General features: G+C 35.5%; 1 protein-coding gene across 3 annotated transcripts; it reads right to left on the minus strand.

Annotated features, from left to right (window-relative positions):
* Positions 1-12,053, minus strand: LOC148619547 (uncharacterized). 3 transcript variants are annotated; one of them, XM_088579571.1, is made up of 7 exons: positions 9,943-10,084; positions 6,563-6,693; positions 5,841-5,989; positions 5,143-5,204; positions 2,172-2,305; positions 746-881; positions 1-288 (listed from the first exon to the last, which is right to left on the minus strand). In XM_088579571.1, exons 3-7 carry the CDS (start codon positions 5,931-5,933, stop codon positions 162-164), a joined length of 552 nt encoding a protein of 183 aa, XP_088435697.1. In that variant the 5' UTR covers positions 5,934-5,989; positions 6,563-6,693; positions 9,943-10,084; the 3' UTR covers positions 1-161. The 3 variants fall into 3 exon arrangements, with proteins under 3 accessions (XP_088435697.1, XP_088435696.1, XP_088435695.1); XM_088579570.1 differs by lacking the exons at positions 6,563-6,693; positions 9,943-10,084 and adding an exon at positions 11,928-12,053; XM_088579569.1 differs by lacking the exon at positions 6,563-6,693 and having other exon boundaries at positions 9,943-10,093.
* Positions 12,054-14,196: the final 2,143 nt, after the last annotated feature.

Here is a 14,196-nt window from a genome sequence, read left to right on the forward strand (position 1 = left end):
TAACTTTACTTGTTTATTATAATGCACTGAACTCTTTCTAAGCGTAATAATTGACGATAAACCAAAAAAGTTAATGTTCTTTAAGTTGTAATGGTTTTAGTGTCATTGTATAAAAAATCAAAGAAAAGCGAAATATATGACTTGCTACAAATATAAAAATATCAGTAATGTTTCATTAAGTAGCAAATGTCGTCTTTGTGGTCGGTTAAGAAAGTTTTAAGCTTCTCGGTGTGGTCCGGAGAACATTCGTCAAATTGACAGTGGCACACTCTAAAACGCTCTACGATGCTGAAATAAACAAATATTATATTGCAAGCGACAGAAATTATCTCTACTTAAATAGTATCACATATTTTCGGTTCGTCAATGACTTAACCACAAGAGCTTTTAAACCATCCTTCATCGCGGACAAAAGAAAAAAAGATAGATTAAATAGTATTCATTTTTCACACCATTTTCATGACTCTTTTATTGAGAATATAATCAAATAAACTGTGTTCAACACCATTGGCAAATCCATGGGTTCAGTGGATGGACCTTTTGTCCACCCTTTTTTTGTGAAGTTATTTGTTATTTTCTTAGCTAACAACCTTCTCAATACACCCCGCTCCCCCGCCAAAAAAAAATATGGCATTGAATCCCTTTTAAAAAAAATGATCGTAAAAACCGCTATCGTAAGAAAAGTGTTGCGATCAAAGAAATTGCGCCAATGGCTTTTCCTTTGTTTTTAAAACACGATCCTTACCTGCAGTCACCGTCTGAATGCTGGCGTAAATTTTCCGAATGTTGGCGGAGAAAGTCGAGTACACCTTCCACGCAGCTGAAGTAGGTTATCAGAATACTGTTGTCGTGGACACCACATTTCAGTACATGTTTAATATCTGTTTCAAGCAAAAAAGAATATTTGTTACTTTTGTTCCCGTTATGATACAAAGGGTTGTATTGAAAAGAGAAAAGAATATATTATATACATGGAAGGTGGGGGAGGAGCACTTCATATATCCCATTATAAACAGACGTGCCGCTGGAATGGGTCTGTTTTTTTTAATAGAGTTGAAATATATGTCGCAGTGTATTTGGGACCAAGTGTTGAATTGGCAAAATGGCTATACAACTGCTATAAGTCTTGATAGGCTGATCATATACTTTTATTTTCAATACTGATAATACAACAATTTAATTCATAAACAACAGGTAGAATCATTTAAACACCTGCAAATACAATTTTCCACGGCGAATATTACAGAAACGACAATATGAATAATATGACCAGACCATAAATATAACTGACCGTAATTAAACTTTTATCCAAATTGAAATAACGAACTCCGAGAGTCAAATAGAATATTATAGTATAAATACCTGTAAATACAACAGCCGTGTAATAATACAGCGTCCTTATACAAAGACAAGAGTAATAGTGAAAAGTTAGTACCCGTAAAACTACAACTTTTCGCGGGTGAAAGCATGCAAAGTTATTCGTGCATATAGATTTTACCACGTGTAAGAAAACGCCAAGTCATTGCAGGTCATGTCAGGTCAAGTTAAATGAGATATGAATGTGTATGAATATATCTATGCAACAAACATGACAATGATTGTGAAATAATATAAATGAATAAATGAGAAAAATATATGAAATAAATCATCTGTGACATATATAATTGAGTCATAATATCTTCACTTTCCTGTGTCAATGGGCTGTCATTTCTGAGCTATATTATTTCAATGGGTCATATTTTTTTTCAATTCAAATGTGTAATTTATTTCGAAGACCAACTTTGCAATTGCAACCAATCAATTATCAATTAGTGCCTGCTGCAGCTAACAGCTATGGAAGAAAATGTCTGTTTAATCTTAATTGATAATGTGACGAACTGATAAATAACACATGTATGAGATTTGTTCATAATGTTTAGCAATTACTTCTGAAACCTTCTGGTGACCTTTGACTTTATTCATGATGTTACGTACAGGTACGATAGTAGAATATATGAATGTGTATGTATTTCGTACTGAAAAATATATGAATAGGACTGATTTTCTTGCAGACAAACATATGAATAGGGGTGTTTTTTCAAGCTCCAGCTGCACCCCCGTGACTCCCGTGATTATGTATTTTACAAGATCTACTATATCTATTTATCATTCGATCTAAAAGGTAAACATACCATCCTTGTATAGGGAACACATATCCGCGACAACCTGTAGGAAGGAATCGGTGTAATTTCTTAAGTACGGCGGACAGAAGTTCTGAAGGTACGTATAGCTATTAACCATCCTATCTGATATGGTAGTTAAATATCTGGAGAAAGAAATATTTTTACTTTACTTCAAAAATACTTTGATCAGAAATATAGAAATTATATATGCCGGTGTTGCAGGCTGAACTTATTCAAGCTAATTCATCGATACAAAAAAAAACATGTTCAATGTGATAGATTTTATGCAATCGGCAAACCTCGGATGACTCCGCTACTCTTCCTCAATCTATGAGGAGGGTACGGACTCGGCCGAAGTTGCGACGAGTGAGATAAAATCAGCTGCCCCGATATTGCTCATATCCAGATCAGTGGCGGATTTAGGGGGTAGTTCCTGGGTTTTATTCAGGACAATAAAAGGCGCAAATACTATAAGACTTGAACCCCTTTCTTCTGGTACTACTCTGGAAATCCCCACTTGATTCGCCACTCTTGATATGGTTCAGATTTTATTTCATGATGGAAATACATGTAATCTACCGGCTTGGAACTTGAATAGATAGCTATCGCCCCACTTCACGCCCAATGCCCGACAACATAGGAAAGGTCACAGTTTATATTGTGCGGAGAAACTGATATTTCAGAGAGCTATAGTTTCTGTTGTACATGTATGTATTTACAATGCTTTGTTTGTAACTTAAAAAGTCTGAACAGCTGCACTCTCGGTTATATCGTCAGTTTGGGATGTCTCCCTCATCCGTTTAAACATCTGGTCCAGTGTTCTCACTTTCCGCTTTGATTTAGTCATGACTTCCGTCTGGTCGAAATGACAGCGGCACTTAATTAGTCTATTCACTTGAGTGGTAAACCGTAAGCATCTAATATCAAGTGATGACATACCAGAAAATGTATTCAAAGAAGACAAGATTCGAATGAAAATCCAAGGATAAAGACAAATAGGAAAAACAGACACACACAACAAAGAACATGAAATAACCAAAATAATACGTACAAAGACACAGTATGAAATGAGCAACCCGTATTCCACTAAAAACCGCGGGAGCATGGACCAGGTGTACCGGTAGGGTAAGAGTCTTCTGCTTTTCAAGAAACACCCGTCGAGTTGTTCGTAAAATGTCAAAAATGCCGGGGTTGATGAAAGAGAAAAAACTATTACATGGCGAACAAACGGTTCTCAATGTGCATTCGAATGGGTAAACAATAATAATCCACGAGCTCATGATTCAAGAAGCCTAACTGTTAGAAGTGTAACACGGTACGAAAAAAAAATGTCAGCGTAATTCCGGCAAATTCTCGCATAACGTATGAAATGTGATATGAACACTCACGCATACAGGTGCTGAAAGGATATTGCTACAGATGAAGGGAAAGTTGACAAAACGGAAAGTCCTAGCGTTTGTCGTATTGTTTGGTCAATAATTTCCCTTTTTCATCGATCTCACAGTGTCTGTAGTACCCTTTATATCAAGATCTCGGGTAGATGAGATGTATGTACTAGTAATACCCGCCCGAAACTAGGATTGTTAAAAGACGATATGTCATCTATTTAGCGAAAACTGAGATCAAGGGATCTGGCTAAACGATGTTAAGACGATATGTCATCCATTTAGCGAAAAATGAGATCAAAGGATCAGGCTAAACGATGTTCCCTTCTTTGGATCAGATTAGCTATAAAGAGTATAAAATTTGCTACGTAGGAATGAAGGAAAAGGTCAGCGAGTAGCGGAGAACAAATTTTTCCCGTTGGAATGCCGACCATCGGTAAAAAAACACGTCAGCCACACTGGACAAATATGCTGTCGATCAGAAATTCCAGCATTTTTCTTCTCTGGTATATTTACAAGGTGATTTGGAATTTTTTTTTTTACAAAGTATGGAGACTCTCTACCAAGTACAATGTACTTATATCTAGTTGTTCCGTCTTTTTTGGAGTAAGAACGATGTATAACATTTATGAGCCGGGATTTCAACTGAGTATATATGCGGGATAATAGTATAAAGGGTTGAAAAATCATAGGTCTTGATTACCATGCATTTATTCAAAATAGAACATTATCATCGATTGTTACAAACATGATACAAATTTAACTTGTATATGCAAGGATTGTACATATAATTGCAAAATAAAGTCCCTGTTATACTGGCTCTGATTATTAATCTCTCCCACAAAATTGCCTACAGTGCCTAACGGCAACTACACCCTTGCGGTACAGATCTATCAAGTTACATGCCCGCTTTTCCGATGCACGAGCTTTCGGTTTGATACACGATTGTAGACAAACGCAAATACCCATTATGCCCCTCAAAATATAATCCTAATTCAAGCAAGTAATTCTGTCAAATTTCGATTCTTTTCGTGTATACTAGTAATCGTTCGAACCGAGAACATTTGTGAACTTTTCCCAGAGGTATTACCTCATTTTGTAGTAATATATACCGAAATACCAAAAAAAAAAAGTAATATAAATGTCACAGACACATTAAAATTATCTTTATGATTCTCTATTGTATTCATGTTTAGGTAATAACGCACACATGTGTATATATCGTAATTCATGTGACGTAAGGTTTATATGACTCATGTAAGATCGAGAAACTGGGGAGACGATGGGAATGTTTGCAAATGTAAAATCTGAAAATAAACATTAGAAGGAAATATCAAACATCGATTTCAAAACTCAAAACTCAAGGATTTTCTTAAATTGCATATTTATAAATTTTATCAGTTCTATCCTCGCTTTAAAAAAACTATAAATAATTCTGTACTGTCCGTCATGTCCGTTCTACTCTGAAAGGTTGTCTTGGAAGTTAGAAATAACCAATATGTTTGTATTATTGTATCATAAAACCCTACAATGTAGCTCTCAAAACAGTTTTGTTGCAATCTACTGAGAATCAATTTAGAACCCGGTATACCTACGTGCAGACGTCTCCCATCAAGGCTTCGTTGACGTGTATCTTGTATGTTTCGTGTAGATCTTTTATACTCGGCGTCACATAAATAACATACTGTTAAAATTTGAATAAAAATATTTTCTACGACTTTATTGACACCAACCATCGTTTAAATTGTCTTAAATGACTTGCTCATTCGTTTAGCCAAACGGCTTCTCAAAAACAAGTCGCTTATTAGCTTAAATCATGCGTAACAAATCCTTACGGGAAAATCCCATACTAATATCCGCCATGTTGGTTTTTACGGGACGATTTGTTTACAAACGGAAGTGCGTAAGTTCCCGTCGAACTCCGGTGACAATCGTCTGCTTGATCAACTTCTCGGTATTATACGTTGTTCGCGTAAAATAAATCCGAGATATCCGAAATAACGCCGAATTGCATTCTGGGTTCTTCGGTTTTTGGACAAACCATTTAAACGTAAACAACATCTCCTAGCAACCCGATTACTGTAAACATGGCCGACTTTTTACAATGTAAATATTGCCACCTAGAATTAAAATCTGACCGGAATTTAACGATTCAATGTTTAGGGAGAAGCCGTTTGGCTAAACGAATGAGCAAGTCATTTAAGACAATTTAAACGACGGTAGGTGTCAATAAAGTCGTAGAAAATATTTTTATTCAAATTTTAACAGTATGTTATTTACGTGACGCCGACTATAGTGTCAGTTCTGTTCCATTTTTAGCAAAATAATGTACATTTTGTTGAAACGGCTGGCAATCGTCGCATTCGAAAAGGTAGTTATATTCCATCTCACACTGACTCTGGTGGTTTCTTTGTATATCAAGAATAAAATGTCCATGGTTACCTGCATGTACAAAATACTGTTATTAAATTTTTCCTTCGTCGATTAAGTTTGTAACGCTAAACTTGTCTGTCATTTCGAAAGATTCTAATGAATTTATATCAATCTTGATTGCATACTTGGTCTTAGAAAACATTAAATTTGTTGTTATTCGGGTCATAGCTTGGTCAAACTCTTTTTTTTTTTGGCTTATATTATTTTTATCATTTCAAATATGTTACATTTAAACTGAAATGTTTTTGTCAACATTTTGGAAGACAAGATACACAATACACCCTGAAATCTTGCGCAGTGTCTCGTGAGGTGTTTGAGAGGCGGGGGCTTGGAAGAAATTTAACATAAATATTTTTAGCTTTTTTAATAACTGATACTTACTGTGTAATAAAATGCTTCACAGGGCACAGCTTGATACGACCGCAGTTGTCAACCCTAACAGTTGGGGCAATATGGACACAACATTCAAGCTAAATACAGTTCAGAGTCTGGATTGTGATTAAATGTTTGACGCAGAATAAGATTCGGATATAGAATAAAACTTAAAAAAACCCCAAAAAATTCACTTAAATATTTCCTTACTTTGACCCGATTTCCATAACTAAAAACTAAACAAGAGGTTGCACGCTATGACATGCTAAGAATACCCTCACTCAACCTGGAAATGGAGACACTGAGGCGATTGGTAAACAGGAAGTAATTGAGCGAAGAACCTGAAAAGATGATACATAGTACAAATCATCATACAAAAACAATATATACAAATAATCTAAGCATTCCCTCGTATAGAAGCTGAGAAATCTGTTCAGAAATTTTCCATTATAAGTACCGCCTGAAATCGGTAAACAGAAAGTAGATGAGGTATCACTAACCACTTCTAACGTTTCCTTTACTTTACATGTTCAACAATTAATTTTCAATGTTTCCCTGTGAATTCCCAGGACAAATGACACCTTAAAGTTGCATACCTTTGCGAAGCTTGGAAAATAAGGCTTTGAAAATCATTATTCTAATGTACGATGAGCGTAAAATTCTTCACAAAATTTACTTGAATAAAAAATACTGAAAATCAACATTTTTACCTTTTCTGCTAACTGGTAGCATGGAGGCAAATTACTCACACATGTAAACAATATTCATACACTTTTGTAGTAAATTACAAATATGATTGTAAAGTACACATTCTCAGCTTTATTTTGACTACTTTTGATCAGAATACACACAAATAATGCACTTACAATGCATATTTCTGGGTTCAATGTGTTTTTGGTACTACATTAAGTTGGGGGGGGGGCATCTGACCCGGAAGTGGTTAGTGAGACCCGGGTAAGGAACATAAAACGGGGAAACACTTTGTAAGTCATCATGCAAAGGCAATATATCAAACATTTAAGCATTCCCTCCAAAAAAAAAAACAAACCAAAAAAAAAAAAACGATGAGGAACCTTTTACAATCAGTTCAAGACTATTAGCAGAATATAATAGTATTAAAACCTATGATTTTCAACACTGTATACTCCTATTCCCCATACTCTGTTAAAATCCCGACTTGAAAACATTATACACCGTCGTTTTTTTTCAAAAAAAGATGGTACACCTAGATACAAATACATAGTTCTTGGTAGGGATTCCTCATACTTTGTAAGAAATAATTCCAAATCATCTTCCAAAAATAAAAGGAAGATGTTTACAAACTAATGGACTAACGGACGGATAGATTGACTGACGGATGAGCAAAGTGATTGTAGTATAGCCTCAAACAAGTCACAGAAGACGTGTAGTTTCATTTAAGACCACATACAATCAAATAGACAAATTATTGACCTATATATTTTTCAGGTTTTTACATTAACTATATAAGACTGAAAAATTTTCAATTTCATAAAAGGCGGGCTATTGCCACATCCCCATCAATGAAAATATACCTAAGGAATAAGAGAATAATAAATGTAACTCCTCAAAAACTATTACATTGAACCTTTCTTATTTATATAAATTCTTAAATGGTTCAAGTCATAAGCTCTGGAAATTAATCTTGGACTTCTTTTGGTGGTGTCGCACCTTTTGGTACAATTTCAAGGAGATCCATTCAATTTAATAAAATCTTTGTCTAAACTTAGAAAAATGCTTGGTTTCTGGTCCCTTTTAGGTCCCTCATTTTTAACAGTGCAAGTCACAACCTCCTAATTCAATTGTAACTCTCTTTTGTGGAATGACACATTGTGGTAAATTTTAAAATAGATCCATTCACGTTCACTTAAGTTACATTGTAATGTCTGAACATAAAAAATGCATTTTTCTGGACCCTCATTCTAAAATAGTTCATGTCATAACCACTAAAATCAATCTAAGCCTTCTTTTGGGAGTATGGGACCTTGTCGTTCAATATCAAAGAGATCCATTCTTGAGGTCAAGTTATTGTCCAGATGATATCAGGAAAATGATTGTTTTTGGTCCCTTTTTTTTTCTCCTAATTCCTAAACAGATCAAGTCACAAATGAAGGCTTCATTCTGTGGTATGGCACCTTCATGCATACCTATACACTAATACTAAAGTTATTGAACGCAAATCATGAAAATGCCTATTTCTGTTTTTTTTTGTCCCATAATTCCTAAACGGTTCAAGTAAAAACCCAAAAATCAATCCCAGACTTTCTGTTGTGGAATAGGTGTAATACCACTATTTCAAAAAGTAGTTCGTAATGACACGAAAGAGTAATCAAGGGAACCAAGGTTATAGCGGTAATCAAAAGAATGCAATCCAGGAACAAAGACCAGACACGGAAAACAGACACACACAACAAAGAACATAAAGTAACTAAAATCGTACATACAAAGTAACAAAAGTAAATGAGCAACCAACTCGGACGCCACTAAAAACTGGGAACATGGACCAGGTGCACTGGTAGGGTAAGCGTCCTCTGCTTTTCTAGAAACACCCGCCGAGTTGCTCACAAAAAGTCAAGTCCGGGGTAGACAAACGAGGAAAGGATAACTATGACCCGTTGAATAAATCAGTTTTCATGGTGTTGATGGATACACCATAACGATCCACGAGTTCATGATGACGACCATAAAACTTCTGTAGTGACGACTTCAATCTTGTAGCAAAATAACTCTGTTCCAGAAGCCTATTTGTTCTAGCGCGATACAAAAAGTCTGCGTAGTTTCGGCAAGCTCTGGCATAATGTAGGAGTTGTGATATGAACACTCCATACGCAGGAGCCGAAGGGATGTTGCCACAGATGAAAGGACAGTTGACAATTCTGAATGAAGTCATCACGTTTGTGGTAAAATTTGGTCAAAAATTTGCCTTTACCAACGAAGTAGTCCCAGTATTGCACCCTATCATTCTCCTTGTTTAGTAGAGGTATACAAACTTTGTGTCATCTGAAAGCTGAATAAATCAGCAATACTCTAAAAACTTCAATATCTTTATTCAGTGTAGGGTAAAACAATTCTGAACAAAAACTCTAGGCCCCTTGATATGGCTAAATTTCAAAACGAAAGTAAAGATTTCTGCACCTGTCTACTTTCACTTTACCGTTCTTTCTTAGAAGGCACATAAGGTATAATGATATTTTTTATGAGAGTTAAGGTAAAGGGTGATCATCATAATGATACCCCTCTAACACCATCAGTACTAATGTAAAAAAATTTTTGAGCCTTATAAAAAGCTGAATTTAACATAGAAAGTAATGGAGACCAGAAATAGTGTATGACACCTATAATTTCATAAAGATCTAGACAGTTACATCCAAGTTATATAGTGGGCGTGGGACGACAGCAGCATGTTACCATTATACGGCGGTCATATAAAAATAAATAATTTGATTCAATGTATTTGAAACAAAATACGTTAACAGTTAAATCGTCCAATCCTTCATCACAATATCAAATGGCCGTCCTTAAAATGGTGCCGATAGAAATGAAAACCATAAACCTCAGAAAATCGTTCTTACCTTGTATTACAGTAAGTGAAATACAGGCGAAGATATTGAAAGTAGGAATCTTCATTTTAAATGCGTATTTAGAGATGAAACCCATACATTATAAAGGTTTGAAAAACGATCCTAGATGTGGGGGATAATTTCTCTACACCAATTTTAGCAATTTTCATTGTAAAAGGTCATCAAAAACGCTTAATATATTAGCCTTTTACATCATGAATGAGGATAAGTACACTTTACGAATAAGGTTTGGTATAATATATAGGATCCACTTTTGAAGTTAATGACGTTACCACTATATAGTCCAATTTTTATTTTGCAGCGTCAGAATTTCATGATTTTTGCATTTTGTAATTTTAAATTACTATGCTGGAACATTTAACAAATGTACTTTAAAGTACGTATTCGAGTGAAATAAAAAAATAGATATATTGTTACAGTTTGTTCTGTTAAGTAAATGAAACTACGACCTGTTTGAAAGAATAATCAAGGGAACCAAGGTTATAGCGGTAATCAAAAGAATGTAATCCAGGGACAAAAACCAGACATGGAAAACAGACATACACAACAAAGAACATAAAGTAACTAAAATCATGCATACAAAGTAACAAAAGCAAATGAGCAACTCTGACTCCACTAAAAACTGGGAGCATGGACCAGGTGCACCGGTAGGGTAAGCGTCCTCTGCTTTTCTAGAAACACCCCTTGAGTTGCTCACAAAAAGTCAAGTCCGGGGTAGACAAACGAGGAAAAGAAAACTATGACCCGTTGAATAAATAGTTTTCATGGTGCAGATGGATACACCATAACGACCATAAAACTTCTGCAGTGATGACTTAAATCTTGTAGCAACATAACCCTGTTCTAGAAGCCTATTTGTTAGAGTTCTAGCGCGATACAAAAAGTCTGCGTAGTTACGGCAAGCTCTGGCATAACGTATGAGTTGTGATACGAACACTCCATACGTAGGTGCTGAAGGGATGTTGCCACAGATGAAAGGAAAGTTGATAATTCTGAATGAAAAGTCATCACGTTTGTCGTAAAGTTTAGTCAGTAGTTTTCCTTTACCATCGATTTCTAAGTGTAGGTCAAGATATGAGGCTGACTTCACAGTGTCTGTAGTATCCTTTATCTCAAGTTCTTTGGGGTAGATGCAATGTATCAAATCCCCGAAATTAGGATTGTTTAAAGATAATACGTCATCTGTATAGCGGAAACTGATACTAAAGGATCTAGCCAAACGATATTCTTTATTTCGGATCAGATCAGCTATAAAGTCAGCCTCATAAGAGTGAAGGAATAGGTCAGCAAGTAAAGGAGCACAATTTGTTCCCATTGGAATGACGACCGTTTGTTGAAAAACACGTCCACCACACTGGACAAATATGTTGTCGATTAAAAATTCCAGCATTTTGTAAACATCTTCCTCTGTATATTTGGAAGATGATTTGGACTTATTTCTTACAAAGTATGAGGAATCTCTACCAGGAACTATGTATTTGTATCTACGTGTAGCATCTTTTTTGGAAAAACGACGATGTGTAATGTTTTCAAGTCGGGATTTTAACTGAGTATGGGGAATAGGAGTATACAGTGTTGAAAAATCATAGATTTTAATACTATTTTATTCTGATAATAGTCTTGAACTGATTGTCTCCAAAAGATCTTTCGAATTTTTTCTGGATCCACATTGAATTAATACCACTATGGGAGTAACAAGTGTTGTGGTAGGACTGCAGATCCTCTTTGACAGTTGTGAGTATAGAAGTTAAAAGTTTTGAAAGAAGTTTGGTGAAATCTTTTATCGATGCAGGTTCATTCAATCTTCACAACTATTTAATGTTCCAAGAAAGATAACTTCAATTCTTTAAATGAAAATCTTAAAATTGCCGTGACTTATTTGAGTAAATCCGTTCGAACTAAAATTCTCGATTTTCATTTGTATTTTATGGTACTTAATGACTGTACAAAGTCTAGAAAAAAAAATACTGCGACACCTTTTAAAGTTATCATCTGAAAACAGTCGGAGGCGGAATTCAACTACAACTCCAAGGCAGTTGACGTTCCTTTACTAATTATGGAATGCCGGCATGGAAGTAGACTGGTTCCCGATCGCAATATTCAGTATGTTACACATATACAAATACCTCGCGAGAGTGTATTGCTAGTAGCTAATACCTGGAACGTAGTCCCGGGAACCAGGATAACATGGAAGAGACCAATGCTCCGGAGTTTGCTACAACTTTTTTCGGAGGGTATCAAATGGAACGTAACGGAGCAGAAACGATTTTTAAAACCGGAATCTAACAGAATATTTCAAAATTCCGCCGAAATATTACAAAAGACCTACCTGATGAGAAAACCCTGGACATCCTTTGTAAAAGCAGTTTAAATGATCTTTACATTTGGTTTTTAACATTTTGAATAGGTACATCCGGTTCATAAAATTATGGATTTTAAAATGCGAAACGACAATATTAAATTAACCAACGGATTAACGTTACCAACTCTAAGTTCGTTTTGTCAAAAATATATTGTATTCCGTAAAATTATCGACCTGATTCGAAATGGCTGGTAATTTTTATCGCTTGATTTCCGGTTGGTTATAGCTTCTTTCGTGCAAATAAGACTTGTAATATTTTAAAACACATGTATAGGTTATTCACATTTGCGATGGCTTTCATCATGTCAGATGCTAGAGGTTAGAAAGGCACCAAGTCAGAAAAAAGCTTGGCAGACAAGCTCTAGCACTGCTGGAGTGGGCGCTTTCATGGATCACTTAGTACATCATCCCATAAACAGTTAGCGATAGGGTAAATTTTATAGCATACTTCGAAAATTTAAAAAAAAATCATTTCATTAAAATCGATCGTAAAAATTTAAAAAAAAGTTTTTCAAAAAGAGACGCTTTTAATTGGCCCTTCGACCCCTTGATATTAAAAAGAAAGGTGAGATATTCCAATACTGATTGGAAACTTCCACGAGGAATCCAATAAAAAAAAACGTCTCGGAATGTGACGACTGTATTAGCTACACTGCTTCATCGGATCAAATTGATACAGGGAAGATATGTAAACGTATAGAAAGGTCTGAAAAGTTCCCAACGATGTTAGAACTGTCAAATTTGCGATGCAAATTTTTGGTCGTTCCCTCCGCGAGACTCGAACTCGTACCGCTATGATATCTATGGCAACACCGCCTGCACAAAGTCCAGCGCCTTAGACCACTCGGCGGATCCAGAGTTTTAGGTAAGGGGCCCCAAAAAAATAAATTTCTTGACAGGATCACCGGTGAGGATCAAGAAGTGATCCGAATTTGCTAGGGGGTGTGTGAAAATTTTGAAATATTAAACCTCAAATCATGCATTCTGAGGGTATCTTGAACAATTTTTAAAAAAATCAATTTTCTAAAGGGGACCCGGCCCCGGATTCGCCACTGTTTGGTATTCTACTCCCCTCTTTGATAACATGCCTGCACCTTTTGACCTTCAAACATCTAAAATATGTGCACATTTGGGATACTGTCAAAGTTGCATTAAATTCCATCCAGAAGTGTAGGAAAGATGGATACTCTTCATAAATGACAAGTCCATGTCCCTCCAACTTGATTTATCAATAAAAAATAGGAAGTGCACAAAGGAAATAATAATATAAAAAAAAACTTCCAGTCTTCCTTTGGTGATATGGCACCCTGTAATACAATTTTAGAGATCCAATTGCTAATAGTCAAATTATTGTCTGGACATTAGAACATGCATGATTCTGTCCTTCCCCCCCCCAATTCTAATACGGTTGGGGCTATAACTCCTAAATTCAAAACAAATCTTCCTTTTGTGGTTTGGAACCTTGTTTTAGAATTTATTAAGATCATACAACTAATGCTCAAATTATCGCACGAAAACACAAGCGCCTACGGACATCAAGGACAGCGTCATACTAATTTCCAACCGCATTTTTTTGTGGTCATAAATATATATATATATGTAATAAAAGTATCTATGGAATTTTTATTGAATTCCACTCAGCGATGTAGGAGAAACAAGTGCACAACATGTGGGTCCAAGATTTTCAAAGAGCAATATCTTTGCGTAATTTGAGTAGCTGAAGTGATACAATAGTTACTGGTAAACCGAAAACATCCTTGGTGAACTCATAGAAACTTGTGTATAAAAATAACATTCATGAGATGGTCCCTGGTGAGTTATCAATTGGCAAAAAACAGGTTAAATCTAAAATGTCAGGCACTTTATAACTGCCAGAAAAGGCA

This window comes from Perna viridis, chromosome 4, assembly GCF_037379345.1.
Source record: "Perna viridis isolate PV_CMFRI_1.1 ecotype Kerala chromosome 4, ASM3737934v1, whole genome shotgun sequence".
In the NCBI taxonomy this organism is placed as follows: domain Eukaryota; kingdom Metazoa; phylum Mollusca; class Bivalvia; order Mytilida; family Mytilidae; genus Perna; species Perna viridis.

Coding starts and splice junctions, on each gene's coding strand:
- LOC148619547 (XM_088579569.1), bottom strand. CDS start 10,027: ATGGGTTTCATCTCTAAATACGCATTTAAAATGAAGATTCCTACTTTC. Junction 5,205..5,840: donor ATGGAACAGAACTGACACTA/TAGTCGGCGTCA, acceptor ACGCCGAGTATA/AAAGATCTACACGAAACATA. Junction 882..2,171: donor GTGTTCCCTATACAAGGATG/GTATGTTTACCT, acceptor TGCTTGAAACAG/ATATTAAACATGTACTGAAA.